This window comes from Microtus oregoni, unplaced genomic scaffold, assembly GCF_018167655.1.
Source record: "Microtus oregoni isolate MIOR12 unplaced genomic scaffold, Mior012 000005F_ref0000423, whole genome shotgun sequence".
Classification (NCBI taxonomy): Eukaryota; Metazoa; Chordata; class Mammalia; order Rodentia; family Cricetidae; genus Microtus; species Microtus oregoni.
In genome coordinates, this window is record NW_024543064.1 from 3155280 (window position 1) to 3178248 (window position 22969).

Genomic DNA, 22969 nt, shown 5'->3' on the forward strand with positions numbered 1-22969 from the left:
ACTCAGGACAGGGATGGTCCCAACAGGCCCCAGACAAGCGGATATCATGTTTCCCACCTGCTCCCATCAGACTCCACTCCTGATTGGCTGTGCTCAGTCTGGTCTTTCTCAGTCCAGCCCCAGCTGAAGATGAGAATTTCCAAAGGGCATCTGCATCAGAGATAAACAGGAGGGGTGGAAATGTCAACAGAGTAGGCACCTAGAACTGAAGCTTCCAGCTTTTCCCGAGCTGCAGCGAGTTCCCAGAGCGACACCCAGGGAAAGCCAGACAGAAGGAGCGTTGCTGGGCTGTGTCCAGGTGGAGGGCAAGCAGGCGTAAGCTCAGCTCAGAGGACTAAAGGGTCATGGGGTTTGGGGAAGGGTGGAGCAAACCCTGCACTCTAGGGGGAGACCCCTCCCCTCTGCCTCCTGCAGCCTCCCAGAGCCTGAGGCCTAGTCAGCTGGCCACTGGGAACAGATGTTCTCATCACTTTCTGTACCTTTTGTGTTCTTGGAGCCTCACCTCCACTGTGGGCAAGTCTTCAGGGGCAAGATGGAGGAGGGGGCTTTGGTGGCCGTGTCCCATGCCATAGAAGGGGGCTCTTAGGTTACCATCCAAGAGGTCCCTGAGCTGGAAGCAGCTGTCTCCAACACATAGTGACCACTGTAGAGGAACACAGTGCATGCGCCTGAGCCGGCCCAGAGGCTTCTGGGGTCTTTTCCAGATTCAGATGAGCTCTTTTTACAACCAAAAGTTTCCCCCATCCGGTGGGGTTAGAGATGGCCCTGGGCAGAGCCATCTTGCTGCCCCACTGTCCGCTGACTACTCTGCTCTCTCTCCTCAGCTCCATGTCCATCCGATGGCCCGGCCGCTCTCTCGGAAGCCATGCCTGGATACTGATAGCCATGCTGCAGCTTGTAGTCGACTTCCCGTCCTGTGATTCGTTAGGCCCAGGGCCTGAGTTTCGGCTTCTCTCACGCCCACAGAGGCCACAGCGGCTGTGGAGTCTGCGAAGCGGACCCCCAACAAGGCTACCAACACCAGCCTGGAGTCCCCGCTCTGCCCGGGCCGAACGTGCCCACGGGCCCATACAGATGCAGACTCCCCGTGCTCGGAGGGCCCACAGGCCCAGGGACCAGGTGGCCACCCTCGGACCCAAAGGGGGACTCACCAAGCCCCCAGCTGCCACCGGATCCAGCCCTTCCCTCCCTTCTGCATCGGCCTCATCCTCCATGGTGGCCGCTGGCACTGCAGAGCAACAGAGCCTCCTCAGGCGGGGCAGGAGACACACGCATGATGCAGAGTTCAATGATTTCGACTTTCGTGGTGGCAGGCCCACGACAGAGACAGAATTCATAGCCTGGGGGCCTACGGGGGATGAGGAAGCCCTAGAATCCAACACTTTCCCTGGTGGGTTCGGCCCCACCACGGTCTCCATCTTGCAAACACGGAAGACAACTGTGGCTACCACCACCACCACCACGGCCAGCACGGCCACCACCATGACACTGCAGACTAAGGGGGTCACTGAGTCCCTAGATCCCTGGAAAAGGACCCCTGTTGGGGTTAGCACAACAGAGCCTTCCACCAGTCCCAGCAACAATGGGAAAGATATCCAGCCCCCAAGGATCTTGGGGGAGACCTCAGGTAGGTGGCCTCTTTGTTTTGCTGCTCTGGCTTGGGGAGAGGCAGGATGCAGGGTGGTTTGGGACAGGAGGCTGTTCAGATGTCCCCAGGAGTATAAACAATGGCAGAGAGAGAAGAGCTGAGTGTGGGCTCTGAGGAGAGATTGGCTGCCATGTGGAACACAGTAACTTCAGTGCCTACCTACATGGTTATATTCAGGCTACAGTCTCCCGGGCACATCACGTGCCAATGTTAAGGGACCTTGTGATCTTCAGAGCCTTCAGGGTATTGGCTGCTTGGGGCTGGTTCACTGCTAGATGGAAATTGTCCCAAGGTTAGGAATGACCTTGAATTACCAGGAAAGACGAAGGGCAGACGAGGAGAAGAACTCCCTGTGTTGCTGATTGAAGCTCTGCAGATGGGTTCATCTCTTCCCTCAGGGAGGAGTTGGGGGAAGGCCTCTGGGATGGAGCAGAGATGCAAGGCTTTGGCTCCCTGACCCTGCAGTCCTTTTCTCGGGCCATGTGGACAGTTGTAGCTCCTTGACTGGAGACATCTCCTTCTGTGCAGCTCTGCTCATCTTCTTCCCTGCCTCATCCTCTAGTATCTGCAACAGGGGTAGCCCTGGTCATGCCCCAGGCCAGGGTTTGTCCCGATGCCAGCAGCCATGGGAGAAAGAGCTGGCAGCTAGTCCCCTCCCACAATCCCCAGCATGGCCCACGGTAACATGAAAGTTCGGGCATGTGGGCATCGCCCCCACAAACAGCAGTCCTTGCTGATCCTCCCACATAGGGAGAAGCTCCCGACGGCAGCAAGAATGGCTGGGGGTGAGACTCAAGCCTCAGGCTGGTGGGAAGGAGGAGGGGCAGCTCCTGAGGTTCACTCTTGGGCAGTTAGTACAGCATCTCTGCACCTGTTTTTTTCTTTGCACCTGTGCCTCCTTCTACTTTGGGTAGGCAGACATGGGCTAGCCGTTGGGCAGGTTTTCATGGGGTAAAAAGCCTTTCTCCTTCAACTGCTAACCTCCTTCCTTCCTGCGCTGAACAGCAAAACCCATTGGTTTTATCCTGCAGCACCTTGGTCCTCTGGGAAGTTCACCCTGAAAACAAAACTAGTCTTATTTTTTTTTTTTTTTTTTTTTGGTTTTTCGAGACAGGGTTTCTCTGTGGTTTTGGAGCCTGTCCTGGAACTAGCTCTTGTAGACCAGGCTGGTCTCGAACTCACAGAGATCCGCCTGCCTCTGCCTCCCGAGTGCTGGGATTGAAGGCGTGCGCCACCAGGGACAACTCTAAGCCTGGCAGCTCCTGGAAAGAAGATCTAGGGTGTCTAGGCGTCTGGCCCATAGCCTCCCTGGGGAATCCACAGTGTTGGAGCGGAGACAGGGGCATGAGGGAGATTGCCAGTGGCTGTTCATCTCAGGGCCAGACGTCTTGCAAGCAATTCCCATCGCATCTGTCTTAACTTCTACCGACTCATCAGCCATAATCGTAATGGAATTTGGCGCTCCTCTCGCTGGCTGTCACCTCCCCTGAATACGTCACTCACTGTATAGACACGGATGAGGGAACAAGTTCCCATTTGTCCCAAATTACATCTGCTATTACGAACGTTAAACGCCTGGGACAGCACTGTGAGGCTAGCAAATTAACTCACGGTACATCGGCTGTTGCTAATCCAACCCGACAGATGCTTATCTCCAAAAAGATTTATGGTTCTTCATAATATAATCTGCTGCTAGATTAATTTGTTTAGCAAAACAGATTTAGAAGAGGGAAAATATGTGTGTTTGCTTCGAATGCAGAGAAATGTAAATTCTGGCAATGATGCCAGCCTGCAGGAGAGGGGGGCCTCTGAGCTGGCCTGCTTAGGGGATGGACAGCGGTGGCTCAATGAGAGAAGAGAAGGTTTGCAAGGACGCCTGTAGCCAGACTCCCTAGAGTCCAGTTCTCCCCAGAAGCAGTTCATGTTAGGTCCTGGGGAGAGCTGCCCATTGGTTCTGAAGATGGGATATCTTGGATGACTGAGGGGAGCCATATAGTCTCCAGATGATTGTTTACAACATCATATGGAATCTGAGGGAGTAGGGGTGGTGTAGAGAATCTCCTAGCTGAGACGTGTGTAGTCCTGCATGGCTGCAGCAAGGAGCAGCTGGCGAGGGCTGCCTGTATGCCTGCGATTCTGCCCTCTGTTTTCTGTTGCCATGTCAAGGTCTCCTCTCACAGTGCCATCTTCTTCTCCTGAGCTCTCAAAGCTGAAAATTCATCCTGTACACCTGCTGTGCTGGTTCCATGATCAGGGTCTAGATTCTGCAGAGAGACCATACCTACCTGCTGTTTTTATACCCAACTGGAGTATCTAGAGGATGTGCTTGACCATGTCAGAGGCAGGAAAGCTCAGCAGGGACTGGAGAGCTCCAGCTGGTGGCACCCTGAAACCTAGAACTGGGCCTCCATGAAGTCAGTTCTGTTCTACACAGAGGGATCTTAGGATTTTGGTTTTGTTGCTTCTGCATACAACAATTTAGGAATGATACGTTACATTTTCCTGAGGTCCAGGCTTTCCTATTGGCAATGTGGGGACTCTGGAATTACTCGGGGCCTAGGGTTGCAAAGAATAGCTTCTGGAATTTCCAGAGCGCTCCTCTTTCAGGATTCAGATGACGAGTGAAAAGACTGGTCGGTGTTCCTGAATTTTAGAGTAGTGATCTTGCTTGGGCAACAGTTTATCCTCTCCATGCCTCCATGGGAATTCAACAGCTGTCTGATGCTGATCTTTGTTGTACAGTTAAAGTACACAGTTCCCTTCATGAGCGTAGGCTCTGACACCTCCTAACTGTCCAGTGTGTGTTTGGCAATGTTAAGATAAGTATGAAGATGATGATGGCAATAATGTTGAAGATGGAGATGACAATAATGGTGACAATGGTAGTATCAGTGGTGGTAGTGGTGAAGGTGATGATGAGGATGACAGGCTGGTGAGATGATAGTGTTGGTATGAATAGTGATGGGGAGGTGGTGAAGATGTTGACACTGGCGACTCTGGGGATGGTCATTCTCATGAACAGAGTGATCATGTTAATGGTGGTAGTGGTAATATTGATGGTGATGACATTGAAGAAGGTGGTGATGTTGGTAATGATGGGATGATAATAGGCTAAGTGCTGCTGATGGTGGTGGTGATAGTGGTGATAGTAATGGTGGTGGTGAGGGTGATGATGTTGGTGAGGGTGGTGGTGATGATGTTGGTGATGGTGATGATGTTGGTGAGGGTGATGATAGTGATGATGTTGGTGGTGGTGATGATGCTGGTGAGGGTGATGATGCAGGTGAAGGTGATGATGTTGGTGAGGGTGATGATAGTGATGATGTTGGTGGTGGTGATGATGCTGGTGAGGGTGATGATGCAGGTGAAGGTGATGATGTTGGTGATGGTGATGACAGGATTATAATGGTGGTAGTCATGGTGATGGTCATAGTGGTGATGATAAAGTTGAGGCCAGTGATGGAACTGCTGATGGCATTGATGGAAATGATGGTGGGGATGATCGATGGTGATGAAGTTGGTGGTAACAATTATGGCAATGGTAAAGACAATAGTAGTTATAAGGTTGGTGGAGATGGTGGTGGTGGAATAGTAATGATTGTGCTTGTACAAATGTTATGAATGGTGGTGATGGTGGTGGTATCGGTGCTGCTGGCAATGGTGAGAGCAGTGATGATGTCGATGACAACAGTGGTGTCATCTCAGATCCTTGTACTGATTGGCTGCCACCAGCATTGAGGATCCCGTTAATGAAATCCCGAGGCCTTGCCTCTGACCTTGATGCTCTCTGGAGAGGTGTAGATGCTCTGGTGGAACTGCTTGGGATGGAAAATCACCTGGTGCATAGGCACAGGGGTGACAAGCTGCAGCCTTACGTGTGTGCTGGCAGCGGAGAGATAGGTCATGTGGCTCGGCAGTTGGCCTGAGGTTGAAGGAGGAGGCTCCCTGCAGGGTGGCTTGGTCTATCTCTCACAGCCCAATTACCAGTCTGCTCCGAATCAGAAATCAGAGTCTCAGGGAGAAACAGAAAGTCCTTGCATGAGCTTTCACCTCACACTCAAGGGAATCCACGAGGGGCTCAAGCCAATAGATTCTGGCTGGTAGACAGGCCCTCTTCATAAATGCTTGGAAGATAGGCGTTTGGCTATGATTAGTGCTTACCGCAGACTCTTGGACTTGCATGGTGGTGTGTGTTTCATGGTTGGTCCAGAGTGCCTGGAGCTATTAGACACTTTCCGCAGCTGTGAGATTCAGATCTCTCAGAAGGTGAGCCACCTAGGAGGGCAGCCAGGCCTGGAAGTCCCCTTGTCATTGAAGGTATCTCTCCACTTAGATGTTACTAGAGTCCTTGCCTCGTCATTTTTACATTGCATCCACTCATGTGTCTTCAAGGATCACCTCTAAGCCGTTCTGTGTGTCCTCCTGTGGGGCCGTCAGTGTCTTTAGCTGCGGTGGCTGTAAGCACTGGAGGTGGGGGTGGGGCAGTGATGCTTTCCTTGCACTTCAGCGGTCAATGGGTCTGAGCAGGGGAACTGAGCGGCTGACCATGGGATAATGTTCGGTGACAGTGAAATATTCTCTAAATACTGGCGTTGGAGTGGAAGGAAATTAGAAGCAGTTACACCCATGAGAGGCCAACTCCTTCTATTGAGAACCACTGTGGCAATTTAAACAGCGAGCCCCTTTTAATTAAGTTGCTGGGTATTTGCTACCGGGGAAGAGGCTCTGTCCTTAATTGAACGACGCCTGCAGCAAATGGCTCATGAACTTCAGAAGTTTCCAGTGGCTTCACTGGGATAAGAGCATCAAAGAACAAAAGTGTACGAAGCTCCTCAACCTCTTCAACTGTGGACCACAGCTTCCGGAGTCTCTGTGGGAGCTGTCTCATCCAACAAGGCCCCGCAGCATGCGAATGCTGTACTGTTTATGTCACAGGCGAGGGTGAGGGATGACCAGCAGCTCCCTGGTCCCAGTGTCCGCTTTTGCTGAGTGAAGCCCTGCTCAGACCCAGGTGGAGGGAGACTCATTTGGCTCCCCTCTCCTGGGGAGCATTTGGCTGGTCTTCTTTCATTTCCCTTACGTGTGCTGCAGCCTTGGTTCATAGCACTCAGCGCCCCTTCAGCTCCTTTTGTCCCCCAGGGCCTTGTTCTCCTTCTGAAAGCTAATCAGGGGTGGGAGGCTCTCTGAGGCTGGTCCCACACACTACCCATCCTGAGCACAGGTTACCTGGAAGCTGCTGAGACCGACTCTCCCCAGCCTTTCCCTTACTGGAACCTGGAAGCCTGTCTCTGCGTGTCATCCTGCAGAGGGGTGGATGTGTTCCAGTGAAGGACCCGAAGGTCCTCTTGGCTGGAAACCAGTCTCATTTCTGAGAGTGAGAATGTTGACTAAGTGAGCTTGGGGGAGTCGGGGGTCTCACAAGGGCACCCTGATGAGCACATCTTACATTCCACATGTCACCATATGCTGCTTGGTAACAACTCCGTGTAACATACATGTGACTGAACGTCCAACTGTTATCTATGCCTGGGGAGCCATCCTGAGCACTGAGCTTAGATATCTGACGGAATGCCATTTTTAGCACCGTTATTCCTGGTGTAAGAAGACCAGCTTTAGAGCCACTGACTTCCTGATCATTCATGCACCAAGCCATCCATTCTCTTCAGTTGATGTAAAAGCTCTGCTAGGAGCGGCTTGGGGGCAGGGAAGCCTAGCCTTTCGCACTCTTTCCAAGGGGTTGGAGATTCATTTGGGAAGGTGAGATAGGTCAGGGCACACCCTCACGTAAGGACAGCAGAGTTGACCCCAAACACCACTTTCACAAGTGACACTGGCAGTGCTGGGGTCTGAGGACATGGAGACTGCTGAAGGGAGAGTGGCTGGGACAGGCTGTGGGAAGGGGGCATTGACTGAAGAGTTGAGTGTGCATAGCCTTATCTAACCTAGAGTCCTTGATGGAAAACTTATTTGAAGACCGTTGCTCCTCCACTGCTCCTCGGCTACCCCTCCACTGCCCCCTTCACTGCCCCTCCACTGCCCCCCCACTGCCTTCCACTGCCCCTCCACTGCCCCCTCCGCTGCCCTCCACTGCCCTCCACTGCCCCCTTCACTGCCCCTCCACTGCTCCCTCCACTGCCCCTCCACTGCCCTCCACTGCCTTCTACTGCCCTCCACTGCCCTCCACTGCCCCCTTCACTGCCCCTCCACTGCTCCCTCCACTGCCCCTCCACTGCCCTCCACTGCCCTCCACTGCCTTCTACTGCCCTCCACTGCCCTCCACTGCCCTCCACTGCCCTCCACTGCCCTCCACTGCTCCTCCACTGCCCCTCCACTGCCCTCCACTGCCCTCCACTGCCCTCCACTGCCCTCCACTGCCCTCCACTGCTCCTCCACTGCCCTCCACTGCCCTCCACTGCCCTCCACTGCTCCTCCACTGCCCCTCCACTGCCCTCCACTGCCCTCCACTGCTCCTCCACTGCCCCTCCACTGCTCCTCTGCTGGTCTTACCCCCACCTACCCACATCCAAACCCCAGTCCAGAGCCAGCTGTTGTAGTGAGCTGGATTGAGGGCTTGTCTGTTGTGGAGAATGCTCTAGAGCTTTCATTTTGGAGTGACAAGTGGCTTCTCTCCTGGTGAATTCCCCTCTGCCGTGGAGCAGGAGGGCCAGGAGGATGTCAGATTCCGGGTTTGAATGAGATTCGCCAGCAAATGTTTCACCCCCACCTTTACGGCAGGTAAGTTCCCAGGGACGCTTCAGGGCTCCCAGCGTGCCACAACTGCCAGATTCTGGAGAGTCAGCCAAAATTGCAGCAGCCCTACTCCTGGAGGCTGCACCAGATGGTCCAATGCAGAGATGGGGCTGCATGCCTCTGCTCAGATGTGGATCAGCGAGCCCTGAAACCTGACACCTCGCACTGCACTCTGTCCAGAGGGGTGCAATAGTCAGCTGTAATGGAGGAAGGAGGGGTCCTTTAGAAGTGTCTTCCAGCAGTGAGAGACAGGTTTGTCATGGGGTAGAGAGCAGATATCTACCCTAGGGAGGTGCCTGCAGGGTCACCTGAGGAGATGAAGCCAATACCGGTAGGAGGAGGGCCTGCCGGTGACGATTCAGCTGGACCTCTGTCCATGGTGGCATCCCTGTGTGTCCTTGGCTGCCCTGTGTGACCTCACTGGTCTTGTGGCTTCTTCACTTGCACAGTTGAAAAGTAACTTTCCTTTCCCAAGGTTGCTCTGAGACTGGGCTGTGCCAGTTGTGTGGATACTAGCACTAAGGCCAGTGGCCAGTGGCCAGGCATATACAGTACATTCATGGCCAACTCCCTGGGCTACCCTGGGGCGTCTCAGTGTTGGGGACTCCAAGTGCTACTGGCTTCCATCTCTTTCATTATCTCCCCAAAGCCAAATCATAGATGGCTGCCTACCCAAGGCTGGTCTGTCCCTGTTTTCTGTGGTGGTCCTCCAGACCACAGGACCCCTCACTCTAGGTGATAACACACCATTCTCCTGTGGTTGTGAGAGCAGACAGACCTAAGGTTTACATGACCAACTAATGTTTTATGGGGTAAGAAGTGTCCCTGTCCTTCATATGGAAAGTTAGTCATGTGATGATGAACAGTATCTTCTACTCATCAACACCACTGTTCAGTGCTAAGCAGTGTTTCTGTCACCCAGCCTCTGTGTGTGTGTGTGCGTGTGTGTGTGTGTGTGTGAGTGTAAGTGTGTGTCGGAGCTGTCCTGACTCATCACTACAGCCTGGTGACTTGGATCAGACATATTCCCTTAAAGCCCAGGAGTCTGGAGGTCTGACGTTGGCAAGGGAGGGCCATGCTGTTTCTGGTGGCTCGGAGAGGGGACCTTCCGAGTCTTTGAGTTCCTGCAGCTCCAGGCCATTCTTGGTTTGTGGCTGTATTGCTGGCACCCACCTCCATCTTCCCAGGGTTATTCACTTGGATAATGGTCACATTCTTACCGCTGGACAATGGGCCACATCGCTTCTGTGAGGCCTTTGTCTAAATGAGGTCACAGCCAGAGGTTCTAAATGATCATTCATGGATAGAGAGAAAAGTCCTGTCTGGTTGAACTGTTCAGGTCCTGTGGTTTGGGAGTGTTGGGGTATCTCCACACCATACTCTGTCCCAAATCCATGTGAGCTGGAGCCCTGGTGAACCTGTCCTGCACCCACGCAGGGACTCGTCTCTTGACAAAGTTCTCTGGGTACTTGCAGACTTGTGTGCAGTATGGTCACAGTGGGGGCCAGGGATGCAGAGGCCCTGACCCCCACATCTTCCCACCTAAAGTAGCAGGCATAAGCAATGAGAAATCTCCTGCCTTCCTTGTCAGGTGGGAGGAGAGGCAATGTAGGAAGGGAGAAAGATGCCTCAGAGACGCTTCTCTCTGAGCTAGCCATGCGAATGTGAAAGCAGCAGAGGAGGCAGGGGCGACACAGAGGGGCCAGGAGAGAAAGAGCAGGGCAGGAGAAGGGAAAGTGCCCCAGGATCAAATAAGGCACCCCAGGAAAGAAAGGCGTGGGCAGGGCCAAGACCTCAGGGTGCCCAGTAGCTGCTGAGAAAGCAGAGGAATACAGTCAAAGATGGGATCGATTGGAGGAAGTGGCTCAGTGGGTAGGATCCTATGGCACAAATCTGAGGACTCCTGTTCAAATCCCCAGGACCTGTGTAAAGCTATGCATGTTGTCCGTGTCTATAGTGCCATAATCCTACAGCAAGATGGGAGGCAGAAACAGGAGCATGTCTGGAGGCTCTTAGGTCACCTAGCCTGGTATATGTGGCAGCCAACAAGAGACCCTGTCTCAAATAAGACAGAAGGACCAACACGTTTGTCCCCTGACCACAGGAAGTGTGCTGTGGCCTGCAAGCCCTTCCACTCACACTCAAAACACAGTCAAATCACCCACACGCTCACGTGCATAAGTATGAGGGGATCACAAGGTGATTGACAGCGGCTCTGGGAATACCGTGGTGTTCTCTGGACAGTCGCAGAAGGAAGATGGGGTGGTAACTGGAGCTAGGGGAGGTGATGGCCAGAATCTAGGCAGGAGATGCCTGCAGCCGTATTGTAGGTTTCCGTTCCAAAGCCTTGTGGAGGAATCCAACGTAGATGGTAAGGAGAAGGTCAGTCTAGAAGGTTTCCCAAGTCTGAAGTCTAAGAAGTTCTTGTCTTCCATGGGTTGGAGTATCCTTAACCAGCCAAAGTGTGATGGATAGGGGCCTGGAGCAGACAGTCATCCACGCCTTTCTGGAGTTATGTTAAACTGTGTTACTAAAACTGTGTGTTGGTCAGCTTCCGGTCCCTGTAACCAATGCCTGAGGTAGCCCTCTGGAAAGGTTTTTGATCCTGGTTTTGAAGGCATCGTTCCATGGTGACTGGTTGTTGGTTGGGCCCTGTGGCAGCTTGGACCATTGTGTGAAGCATAGGTGGAAGAGAGATGTTCATTGTGTGTCTTGGGTCCTATGGTCTCCTTCAGGGACCTGCCCCAATGACCTCAGCATGCTCGCTGGATCTTGCCTCTGGTTGGTCCCATTTCTTTCAGCAACACCTAAGCAACATCAAGCCTTTAGCATACAGGTCTCAGGGGATTTTTAAGACTCAAACATAGCAACGGCCCAGGGAGGATGCATAGTGCAGCTGCCCCATGGGCGACTGAGAAACCCGAATGGAATTCAAAAGCCGTTCATGGATGTGGAGGTGGCTTGACCATTGCAGAAACGGTAGTCAGCCTGGGGAGACAACCTGAGAGAAGCCTGGGTGCTGGGGGGGGGAGGGTAGTATGCCTTTCACACAGGGAGAGCTGGCCCTGGCTAGGGAGCTGGCAGACCTACTTTCTAGAGTGATGAGCTGCTAGCATGGGAGCTGGGGACAGATTCTAATGTCGCTGAGCTGAAGGAAGTGGCCAGCGGTCCCAGCACAGGTGAGGTTAGCTTCCAGTACTGTATTATAATGAGGGGAGCCCCTGCTGCCCTGCTCCACACCTGCGGAATCAGCGTCAAAGCCTGGGCTCTGCTCTCTAGAACTGGCTCAGGCAGGAGCCAGGGAAGCCATATTCAGAAATCCCATCTGACTGTCCTGCAAAAGACAGCAAGGCATCCATCCGGTGTTATGGCAAACCACTACCACATTATTTTAGAGAGTTATTTTTATTATTTAAAACCATATTCTATGTCTATGTGCATGAGTCCAAGTGCCAGAGGGTCCCCCAGTCCTTTTGGAGCTGGAGTTTCAGGTGACACCCTGTCATGGGTACCGGAAACCAGATTCAGGTCCTCTGGAAGAGCTGTCAGTCACCTCTCCAGCTCCCTCCCACCCCTTTAAAATAGACCTTAAGGCAGTGAAAAAAGGACATACCCCAAAGGGTCGCGCGCCCCCCCCCCAGTGCCCCAACCCCTTCCCCCACAGAAGGCCCAGCCGCTCCCCCTCTGCAGAGAACCACCTGTGCAGCTGTTCTCTGAGTGGCGTGGGTGACATCTGTTCCTTCCTGAGTCATCAGCCCGCAGCTCTCAACACTCCAGGTGCCCTTTCCCAGGCTCAGGCGGGTAAATACCAGGAGGTGACAAACCCTCAGCGCGGGAGGGGCCCTGGGAAGCGGGCTCCTGTCTCCCCGTTTCCTCTCTGGAGCCCAGAGGCATGCTGATGGCAGCAGATCTCCTTCCCACTGGAGACCCCAGGACATCTGAGGTCCCTACCTCCCACTTCTCCCATGGTGCTGCTGGAGCTTTTGACCCCTGCAGGTGGCGCTTATGGCCCCTTGGTCACCTCCCCCTGGCATCTGCAGCATTTGGTTACTGCTATCACAGATCTTCATGTCATCATATATAACCACATCCTGATCCTTGGGAAACGGGAAGACTGCACTGTCCGTGGGTGTCCCCTGCACCTGACCCAGAGCCTGGTGCCAAGCACACTGAGGGCAATTCTAGAGTATTTCCTGTTGTTATTCCTGCCTCTGTAGAGCCCCCATCCCAGTGTGGGTACGGCTATACCTCCCTGTGACTGGTGGGATGGGACTGGGCAAGAGAACGTCATGCAGAACCATGTAGGCATTGGAGCCTGTGCTGTTAGTGGACTCGTTAGGAAGCCCACCTTGCTGGCTGGATGGACATGGTAGAGTTCTGAGAAGGGACCTGTGGTGGTGGGAGGGCTCTGAATGCTTGGGAATTTGGGCTGTCCTCACTGACAGGCACTGAAAAGCTGGGCTTTCTGCCTACATCAGGAGGAAACGGATCTCGTCAGCACCTGGGATGAGCTTGAAGCAGACCCTGCCCAGGTTGTTAGGACCTAAACCAACCTCAGAACAGTGGGGCTCTGACCTCCCTCAGTATCTATGAACCCCTGAATGGGGCCCAAGCCCCAAGCCCAGCAAGATTCCTGACCCGTCCGCCCTGTTCTCTGCTGTCTGGTGAAGAGAGCCCAGTAAGAGTTGGGAGTGGGCCTGAGAGAGCAGATGATTGGGATGCATAGTGAATGGAGCCAAGGGGGGTAGGGTGGGTGACTTTCGGGTGTGGGACTAGGCTGGGCTGACCCACTTAGCTGCCACCATTGCCTGCTCAGTGATTAGGTGACAAGACTCAAAAGACAATAAACCTTTCTCCGAGATGGCTTTACCAGACGTGTTTTCCGGTTCCTTGGAGGGTTGGAGGGCCCTCTTCATTGGGGCATAACTGCCACTCACGCTGCCCTGGAGGGCATTCAACATCCCAAAGGGGTCTTATGACTACTGGGGACCTGACTAGTGGCTGGAGAGGCACAGGAGGTGCCCAGTGGGTTCAGGGACAGCCACACACAGAGTTCCAGCATGGTCCACGAAGGTGCCCAAAGGCAAGCAGAGCTGCGCTCGGAGCTGAACCCAGGGTGGCACTGCACTGTGCTGGAGCTTCAGTCTTCAGTGGCAGATGGCTGGGTGCTAGCACCTCAGAGCAGAGCAGGGTGTACTTGGTAGAGTTGCTGGCATTTCCCTCGCTGGCCCAGAGCTCTTTTGCATGCTGTCAGGCACAGGCTCTGTCCCCAGCTTCCAGGAATCAGCAGGAACTGTGGCTTACAGCCTTCTGGGTGTCCACTGGCATTTGGCCTTGACTACGGACCCTGCATCCACCTCCCCTCACCCACTCACGTATGTTATGCTCTGGGTGAATCTTGTGCCCGATATCCCCAAGGAGACTTAGTCTTTGTGCCTGTGTTCGCATCAGGCTTGGGTTGTGTGGCGCTTGCCGGCATGTGACAGCCTGGGAAAAAAACGTCATTGAGGTGGATTATACTACAATTCCCAGAGATGGTTCATTCATTAATAAACAGCCTCCTCCTTCCTCTGTAAACAGCATCTACAGGACACAGATAAGCAGCCCAGCTTCTCAGATCAGGACATGGGGCATTACCCTATTGGCGGGGGGGGGGGGGGGGCAGATCGGAGGGATTAGGGTCTATGTCCTCTGAGGACCACTGCTGTGTGCACCTCCGTGCTGAGGTACTTCTTGTCCAGCTACAGTGTTAAGTCCCCCACCAGGATGACCCACTTAACATGTGTGGGTTCTGACTAGCTGCCCATGGGACGTGACTGCACAGTGATCATGTGAAGGTCTCCAGAAGCCTGGGGGGCATGTCCCTGTGTCCAGCAGCAGCTCCAGCTGAGTGTGGGCAGGGCTGGGTCCTTCTGAAGCTGAGGGAAGCTCAGTTCCTCCTCTCTTCCCACTTCTATGGGCTCCAGGCTATTCCTTGGTTTGTGGATAGACAGACAGACAGACAACTCTTCCTTTTTTTAAAATGTGCTTCTGCCCAGAACTGCCCTTCTTCCCAGGGACCCCAGCTGTTACTGTCCTTGATGACTTCCTGGTAACTCAATGAACTCATTGTTTCTGTTAGCCAGGCTGTTGAAGCCCCATGCCTGTCAATCAGTCAGCCCTACGTCCGTCAGTCAGTCAGCCCTGTGTCCGTCAGTCACTCAGTTATATTTCCAGCAGTCATTCATACCAGAGCAATCATCATCCTCCCCGCAGAGGAAGGCCAGTGTTGGTAGAGGCGTGTAGCCTGCTGGAGTGAAGGAGAACCCATCCCCCTATGGAGAAGAGTCAATAGCACTGGAATACCTGTCGGGGCACATAGCACTGGGTACCCAGAACAGGAAGACGCTCTGCCTAGCCTCCCTCCTCACTCTGTGATGGATGATCTCACCCCTGCCTGACTGGATCAGACTCCTCTGACATCTTTATTTCCCACTAAGCCCAAGTCTGTTGCTCCCCTCTTTGGTTTCTCCCCTTGGTCTCTTTGGGCTTGACCCCCAAACTTTTTAGGTTGTCCTGAAAATTCTTCTTGTTCTATGAATTTTTTTAAGTAGGTAAGAAAAGTTCAGATTCCTTCATATGCTGTGTCCACATGGGTCTACTTCTCTGTTCTTGCGTGCGGATGTGTCCTCCAAGAGTGGAGGCTTTGGGATCACACTGAGTAAACGGCAGTCAAAGCGGGGCATGAGTGTCCTCGGCCAGCAGAGTCCTGTCACTCTGAAGTGACAGGGTCAGCTTGAGAAATGAGAAGGAAGCTCCGGTGTGTGTGGTCCCGACATGAACTGGTGGCCCTGGGGCTCCCAGCGTGGGCAGCTCTCTCAGAGCCCCGAATGGTCTGTGAGTGGTGCAAGGTTCGCCACTCGCCTGAGATGAGAGGAACTAGGAACGCAGGTGTGCATGTCCCCCCCCCCCCCCGGGTTCTGGAAGAAAACTGAGGGTTGCCCTCCGCACCCTTTCCCTGCACCCATTGCTCCTATGTGGCCTTGCCTTGTGGCGATGTCTCCGCAGTTGATCCTCCATACCTCTCCATGGTCAGTGGCATCATGTGCACCGCAGGTGTCAGCCACATTGTGCTGGTGTGTGTGAGACTGCTTCCCAGGGCAGATGGGTGTGTACTGGGCGATACATATCTCTGTGGGCGGGAGAGCCCCATCTCCCTTCCCTTCCCCAGGACAGCCTGAGAAAATGCAGGCTGGTGGCCGCTGGCCCCTCAGGTCTGAATTGAGCAAACAGTGCTTGTTTTGGGGAACACCCTTCCCCACTCTGTGATCTGCACAGGAACTTTGTTTGGTATGCATTTCCCCTTGTGTGTGCACACGCCCGCCCGTGGAGGGGCGGTAGCTCCTGTGGCACCCAGGGCAAGGTTGCCCCCTGGGGGAAGAAGAAGATATTGTCTGAGTCCTGGAGTGTTTGAGCCCTGCTGACTTGCTGCTCCATAGCCCTGCTGGAGCCTCTCCTTCCCTCACAGGGCTTGTCAACAACTCCAAAGCTCCTGAACTCTGAGGCCCAGGAACTCAGACTTCTCAGTAAGGAGTCCAGATCCACACCATGCTGTCAGCCAACCTCTGGACCTGTGACTCTGACCTCAGTGTCCCCTCCTGTGTCGGTGGAAACCAGTGCAGAACTGTGTGGCAGAGGCCCTCCTGGGTGACCTGGGTCAGTTAGAGCGTGTGCCTGGCACAGATGGGACATGAACAGCCATAGAATGGCACCTGCGTGTCCCATGAAACTGTGAGATCCGGCTGGGCTGACAATACAGCAGGCACCCTTCCCCAGATCAGTGCGGCCATGGGCAAGGCCTCGGGCTGGGACCCTGCACCTTTCAGAAACCTGCACACAGCAGAGGGGAATTGGTTTGCTCTAGACCCAGGCTCTCAGCTTCTGCTGTCTGCATCTCCAAACCCTGGGCGCACAGCCCAGAAGGGCAGCCTAACGGCCTACTCTCGACAGGAGAAGTGGCCCCCAGGTCACCCATCCGCCTGTTGGTTCTTCAGTCCGGCTCTGCTCAGTCCACCTACACCACACACCTTCCGGGTGTGAGAAGCCTGGACCCCAAGGGGCAGCATCAAGTTAGAGTGACCACCTCCCTCCATTCCCTCTGTGTCAGGCCAGAGGAGGGCCAATGTGACGCACACTGTTTCCCGTATACCCGCAAATGCTGGCCTTGGATCTGCCTACACGCCGTGGTCTGTTAGACCAAAAATAGAACGGGAAGCGTTTCGCTCTGATTTCTGTGCTCATAATTCTAGGGCAAGATGCCCTTATGAGATGTAGATCAAATGGGGCGGGGGGGGGGGGAGGTCATGTGACTGGCGTGCATGGTTGCATGTCCTTGACAGAGCTCCAGTTAGCGGCTCTCCTAAGTGGTCACGTCTGGGTATTGACTTGTCTCAGCCTAGAGAGAGTGAGAGAGAGAGCGAGGGCAAGCATTTGCAGTGCTTCTTATCACAATTAAAATACAAATCCAGACAGATGGGCAAAGGCCTTGAACCCTGGGCTCCTGTTCTTAAAAAAAAAAATGACACCCACCCAGACCACAGACATTTGAGATGAAAGTGAGTGGCCTGGTCTCTGCTTTAACATTGTCACTTAGCACAGCTTGCCTGGGTCCTTCCAGCGAGCACAGGCTAATGGTTCGTCTTGAATTACATCTAGAAATGTGTGCCAATGATTCAGGAGGCAGACACGGCCCTGGTCCCGAGTCAGTCAGTGATGGTCATAGAGGCTCAGAGAAGTTAAGCCACTTGCCCAGGGTCACACAGTCTGGCAGGGCGGAGTCAGGATCTAAACTCCAGCTTCGAGGACGCAACCATGACCTATTTCAATTAATTTCCTCATCACCCTGTGGGGTAGATGATATTAAAAAACACAGTTTACAAATTAGGAAGTTCAAGGAGGAGTCTGTCACCTGTCCGTTTCTGCCACGTGACCACAGAACACATTGGTTGGAGTGACTGTGGGCAGGGTATTCTGATTGTGATCTGTCAGCAGTCTTTGTGGGGCTCGTGAAGGGAGTGAGGGAAGAGGGTGGGTCCCAGGAGGAGCCATGGGGAGAGTGTGACAGAATGGGGTAGGGTCCTGCTGCTCTCCCCCAGGTCTAGGCACAGTTTCTGAGTCCAGAAGCTTCCTTGTGTTCTTGCGGGGATGCTGCACCTGCCCCATGCCTGTGAGCTTTCTGCTTTCCTTCAGCTTCCAGCCTGTTCACCTTTCTGCTTCTCCAGCCCCTGCCCCCCGTACACACACCTGCCCTGTCTGAGCTGGGTCACAGTGCTGGCTTTTTATTTTGTTTTGTTTTGTTTTTTGTCAACTTGACACAAACTTTCTTCTCTGGGAAGAGGGAATTTCAGTTGAGAAAATGCCTCCATGAGATTGACCCATATGCAAGTCTGGGGTGGGAGGCATTTTCTTGATTGATGATTGATGTGGGAGGGTCCAGCCCACTGTGGATGGTGCCACCGCTGGGCAGGTGGGATGTATAAGGCTGAGCAAGCCATGAGAAACAAGCCAGTAAGCAGCACTCCTCCATGGTTCCTGCATCAACTCCAGCCTCCTACCTGGACTTTTTTCTCATTAATGGGCTATGATCTATGCTATGCGTTAAATCAATCCTTTTCTCCCTAAGGTTTTTGTTTATTAATTTGTTTGGTTGGCTAGGCAGAGTGTTTATCCCAGCAACAGAAACCAAACTAAGACCGTGATGGAGGTTGGCCAGCTGCAGCCTCTTGTGAGACACCATAGTGGGACTGGAGGGACTTGGGGACCCTGGCCAGTGATGCTGGTATGGCTGGTGGAGAACAGAAATGGGCCCTGGGGAGGTTTCAGCAGCCTGTGCTCAGGGCCCACTCCTCCCTGGGAGGAAGAGCGAAGGAGAGAAGTGTCCAGTTACAGGTTCTTCCTTAGGTGGCTTGGCAGCTCTCCTGCTGGGGCTCCATTCAGGTGGGAGGGAAAAATCATTTCTATGCATGGATGTGAAGTCTGACCGAGGGAGGAATGGGCTAGAAGCCCACTCTGAGCAGAGTTCAGTCTCTCTGATTGAATGTCTAGCCCACAGTGATGGTTCCACTTAGGCCTCGCATGGCAGGGTAAATCTGGGACGTGTGGCTCCCAGCTGGCCCGTCTGAGTTTGGCAATAGAAAGAAGGCTTAGCTATTGTAGGTAAGGCTTGCCCTCCCTGGTAGAATAAGCACCATTCCTCCTAGCATCCAAGATGGAACCAGAAACTCAAGGAAGGCCTGCTGAGCCTCTCCCCTAGTCTTTCTGAGCAGGGGCTGACCTTCCTCTCTTCCTCTCCGTCTTCCTGAATGGGGCCATCCTTTCTCTCTTGCTTGAACCTCAGAGCTCTGGATTTTACATTCTTGCCCCTGCAGGTCCCAGGGACTCAGGTCTCGGGTCTGGGACTGGGTGGTGCCCTTCGATGCCCTGGTTCTGGGGCTGGACTGCTGCAGCTTCGCTGTCTCTCAGGCTTCAGACAGCCCAATGGTGGGTCCACTCAGCCTCCAGGACTCAAGCCGTGTCCTCTCTGCACTCACAACCTTGCTTAGAGGTTGAATCTGGAGTTTCCCATGTTGCAGTTATTCAGATGAATCCATCCAGTACTTTTCACAGAAGCTGTGTTTGGGGCTCCCTCGGGCCCGTTCTGTGAGGTGTGACCTATCCTTATTAGGCTGGCAGCTCCATCAGCAGCAGAATCCCAGGGAAATGGCTTGCTCCATCCACTGTCCTGTGAGCCTGAGACAGGCTCAGTGTGTCGTGGGATGGAGGCTGTGCAACACCTGTCTTTCCGACTTGTGCTGATATCGGAGCAAGGATAGCCTGGTCTATCTCAAACTAAGAATGCTTACAAGGATAGCCTGGTCTATCTGAAACTAAGAATGCTTACGTCCCTGTCTATACCGTGTTATCCTGACTTCCTAGCAGATTCCTGGCAAATACAGCCACCAAAGGCCTGGACAAACTGCCCAACAGAAAAGCAGAATGAATGGAGAATTTAAAGATCAGAGGCCTCAGAAACAAGGAAGCGGTCACTGACCTCGCTGGAGGGTGTTAGAGTCATGGCTGGGTCAGGCAGGCTCACGTTGGAGGATTGGGGGTGGGGTGTAGGACAGGTCAGGGACTCTCTTTCTATTCCCCCCAGGAGGCTGGATTCCCCATTGATTGGTAACCAGCAGAGACTGTAGGTACCTGAAGCTAAATGTCAAGGAGATGGAGCCACCTTGCAACCACATGTCCCTGCCTGAGTGTCTCTAGCTATGGAGAGCTGCCATCCACCCAGGCACCAAAGGCTGCCTGCCGCAGCACCCAGTCCTGATGACAAGCCTTGAGGCCCATGGTGGAAGTGCGTCTCCTATGTAATGCCAGCCAGCCCCTAGCCCACACTTCCTACTGACAGTGTTAATTGCGGGGCCCCTCGTGGCCTCTGGAACTTTCTGGGGAAATAAGTCAAAAAGTTAATTTGATTTCACACAGATCTTAAACGGGTTCCTGGAGGCCTTGATCAATTTGCATTCTGTGGTCTGTCATTCTCTGCCCTGTGGTGGTGGTGCAGGGGCAACGTTGGTAGATTTCATGTCCTCTCGCCCACAGAGGTGACCCTCAGAGCCTGGCGTTTGAAGTCACAGCCAATCAAAGGCAGGGACAGCAGGGAGGTCTCTGTACTTTCCTTATTTTCTTTTGTGCTTCTTATGTCTGTGCCTTGTGTCGAGGCCGGGCTGCGTGGCTGTTGGAAGTGACATGGAACTGTGTGTTTCATCAAACACCTACTTTAGCTCCTGTTTCTCTGTGAGAGTTCGAGTTTCCCTCATTTGCTCCTGGAAGAGCTGTAGGCCCCAAGCACTCCTGAGTGGGTTTCTCTGCACACTATTGACAGACAAAGCATCTTATAGGGTCTGTACCCCACGTGATTGAAAGCAGGGTGACCCCTGTGTTCGCAATAGTGTTATCAACAGGAGTTAAGTAGTGCCCATTGGCAGATGAGTCCCAGCACTGCCCAAGCCTTGCAATGGGAAGGGACTGCGCCTGCCATGCAGATGGGCCAGGGGCACTGTGTTCAAGCATGCAGGAGGCCAGGTACTGCTCCCTTGACATGGCAGCCCTTGCATTCTCTGATTTGTAGTGAGACAGCATGATCAAAGTGCCAGCCACAAGCTATGAAGAGGTCCTGGACACTCAGAGTCCTGTGGGGACAAGGTCTCAGGTTAAAGCTGTGGGAGCATCTGGGAGATGACAATAGTGCCGTTTGTACAATCTGAGTGAGCTGAATGCTTTAGAGTGGACACTTAGAAATGGCCACTGGCCAGGCACTCGGGAGGCAGAGACAAGCAGATGCACACAGAGAACCCCTACCTCAAAACAAAGCAAAAGGAAGAAATGGCTGCCTGTGTCGCATGCGTCTTATCAAAGTGTAAGGTACGTACAGGGGGCTGACCTGAAAAGTGGGGCTCAGACACCATCTGGGTAGTGTGACTTCATGATTCTCCTCAGACCCCAGCATGGTACCTTGGCTAGAGGTGGGGTGGCCTGTGCCATTGCTGGGGACATCCAACAGGAACGTGGAGGTCAAGTGGATAGCCTAGGCAGTGAGACATGGGCGGGGGATACAGAAGGAGGCAGGCATCTAGCTGCAAGAAGCTTAGCCTGCTGCACAGGATCAAGCCAGTGTGAGCCTCCTCGGCTGCTGTGAGGGAGCTGGGTACACACGGGACTGGATAGGCAGGACTGTGTTTCCTCATGGCTCTTCAGGCTGGAAGTCTAAGCTCTTGGTGTTTACGGGAACACAGCCCATCCAGGTTCTGTTGTAGCCTGGTGTCTCTTGGTTTGCAGCCACGTCATTCCCATGACCTCCTTTCTCCTCTCGGGGCATCTCCTCTGAACATCTTGTGATCTTGTGTCTTCTTATCCCCTCTCCTTATAGACACAAGTGTACATGGAGTTGATACCTTTCAAGGCCTGTCCCCCAAAGGGTTACACTCTGAGACCTGATGGATATGAGTTTTTCAACCCATTATAGAGGTGCTGGCTCCAGACATGTTCCCAAGGACACTCCTGGATCTCCACCCACAAGTTCCTGCACTCAGACTTCTGCTTCCAGCAATTCTCATGGAAGGAAGCCGGGCTCCATAACCCGTTACCCAGGCTACATGTTTAAGAGCACTTGCCTCTCTTGTGGAGGACGGAGTTCAGTTCCCAGCACTCTCATGGTGGCTCACAGGCATCTATAGCGCCAGTTCCAGGGGACCCAACAGCCTTCTGGCCTCCTCAGGCACAGCACTCATAGTCTTACATCCCCATACAGACACACGTGCACACACGTAGTTTAAAATAACTTCAATCTTAGGAAAAGGGTGTTCTTGGTCACTGTAGGCTATCAGACGGCCTCTGCAAGAGAGCTCAGCCCTTCCACTCTCCCCGCCAGGGCAGGGAGGAAACAACCTGGCAGGGCTCAGACGAAGCTGCATTAGCAGTTTTACTCAAGAGTAGACTTCAGGGGGATGGTATATGAAATGACTGACAGTCTTAAAAGCTGCCGAGGTCACAAAAGCCTAGAAACGGGTGACAGGAGATGGAGAAGCCGTGAGTCACTCTGGATCACTCTCCTGCTTTGGAAGACCCGCATCGCAGCTCCCTGGAATGGGGGTGCTGGTGAAGGGTCTCAGGGTCACTGCCTCTTCTTTCTAAGTTTTCAGGACTGAAACTGTTTCAGAATACAAAGCAAATAAATCCGGTCAGCAAATCAATCACAGATGGTAACAATGACAAAACAGTCACAGATGTAGCAATCACTGTTACCTTTTCTCAGTGGCTAGCTACACGAGGGCCACCTCCCTCCAGGAAGAAGTTTCTTTCTCCTATGAATGCAGGCAAGGCCTTGTGGAGACTGCAACACACACACACACACACACACACACACACACGGACTGCAGAGCGTCTTTCCTGAAAGTCACTGCAGGACTACAGTGTGTACACTTGGGCAGATTCCTGCAAAGACCCAAGGAGGCTCTGGAGTTGGAGTTGCAGTGGTGTGAGCCTCCCCACATGTGTGCTGGGAACCGAACCCTGATCCTCTGCCAGAGAAACAGGTGCTGTGATCCACTGAGCATCTCTCCAGCTCTGGTGTTTTCCTTTGGTCATTGCGTTCAGTTCAGACTTGTGGCCAGCCAGTGTGCTAGACTGGAGTTCAGGTCCCACTGACGAGGAAGGGAAGGTACAGATGAGCTAGGGATCTGGAAAGTGCCCTGTCCACCCCTTGTGGGTTCAGTCTCTGCAGAGCATGACTGGGGACCCCAGAACCTGACTGCTGTACCGTCACCACCCCACTCTTATGGGGCTCTGCTCTCTGAGCCTGACTTGGCTGTTACAGGACAAGGAGAAGCCGTGAGCGCCGGCCGAGACCCTCTGCCATCCAACTGCCTGCTGTTCCTTGACGGCAGCTGATGGGAAGGGTCACTCTGTCTGTCATCTTACATTCCAGACACTAGAATGCATCGGTCGACTTAAGCAGAAGGCTCTTTCCTTGCAGCATGGGGAGGCCGTCAC

General features: G+C 53.5%; 1 protein-coding gene across 1 annotated transcript in view; it reads left to right on the top strand.

Annotated features, from left to right (window-relative positions):
* Positions 1 to 22969, top strand: part of Ajap1 (adherens junctions associated protein 1) — a 114896-nt gene that overhangs the window by 50150 nt on the left and 41777 nt on the right. Inside the window, exon 2 of the mRNA XM_041651067.1 lies at positions 825 to 1627. Coding sequence (XP_041507001.1) covers positions 825 to 1627 — 803 coding nt within the window. The remainder of the gene's footprint in view (positions 1 to 824; positions 1628 to 22969) is intronic.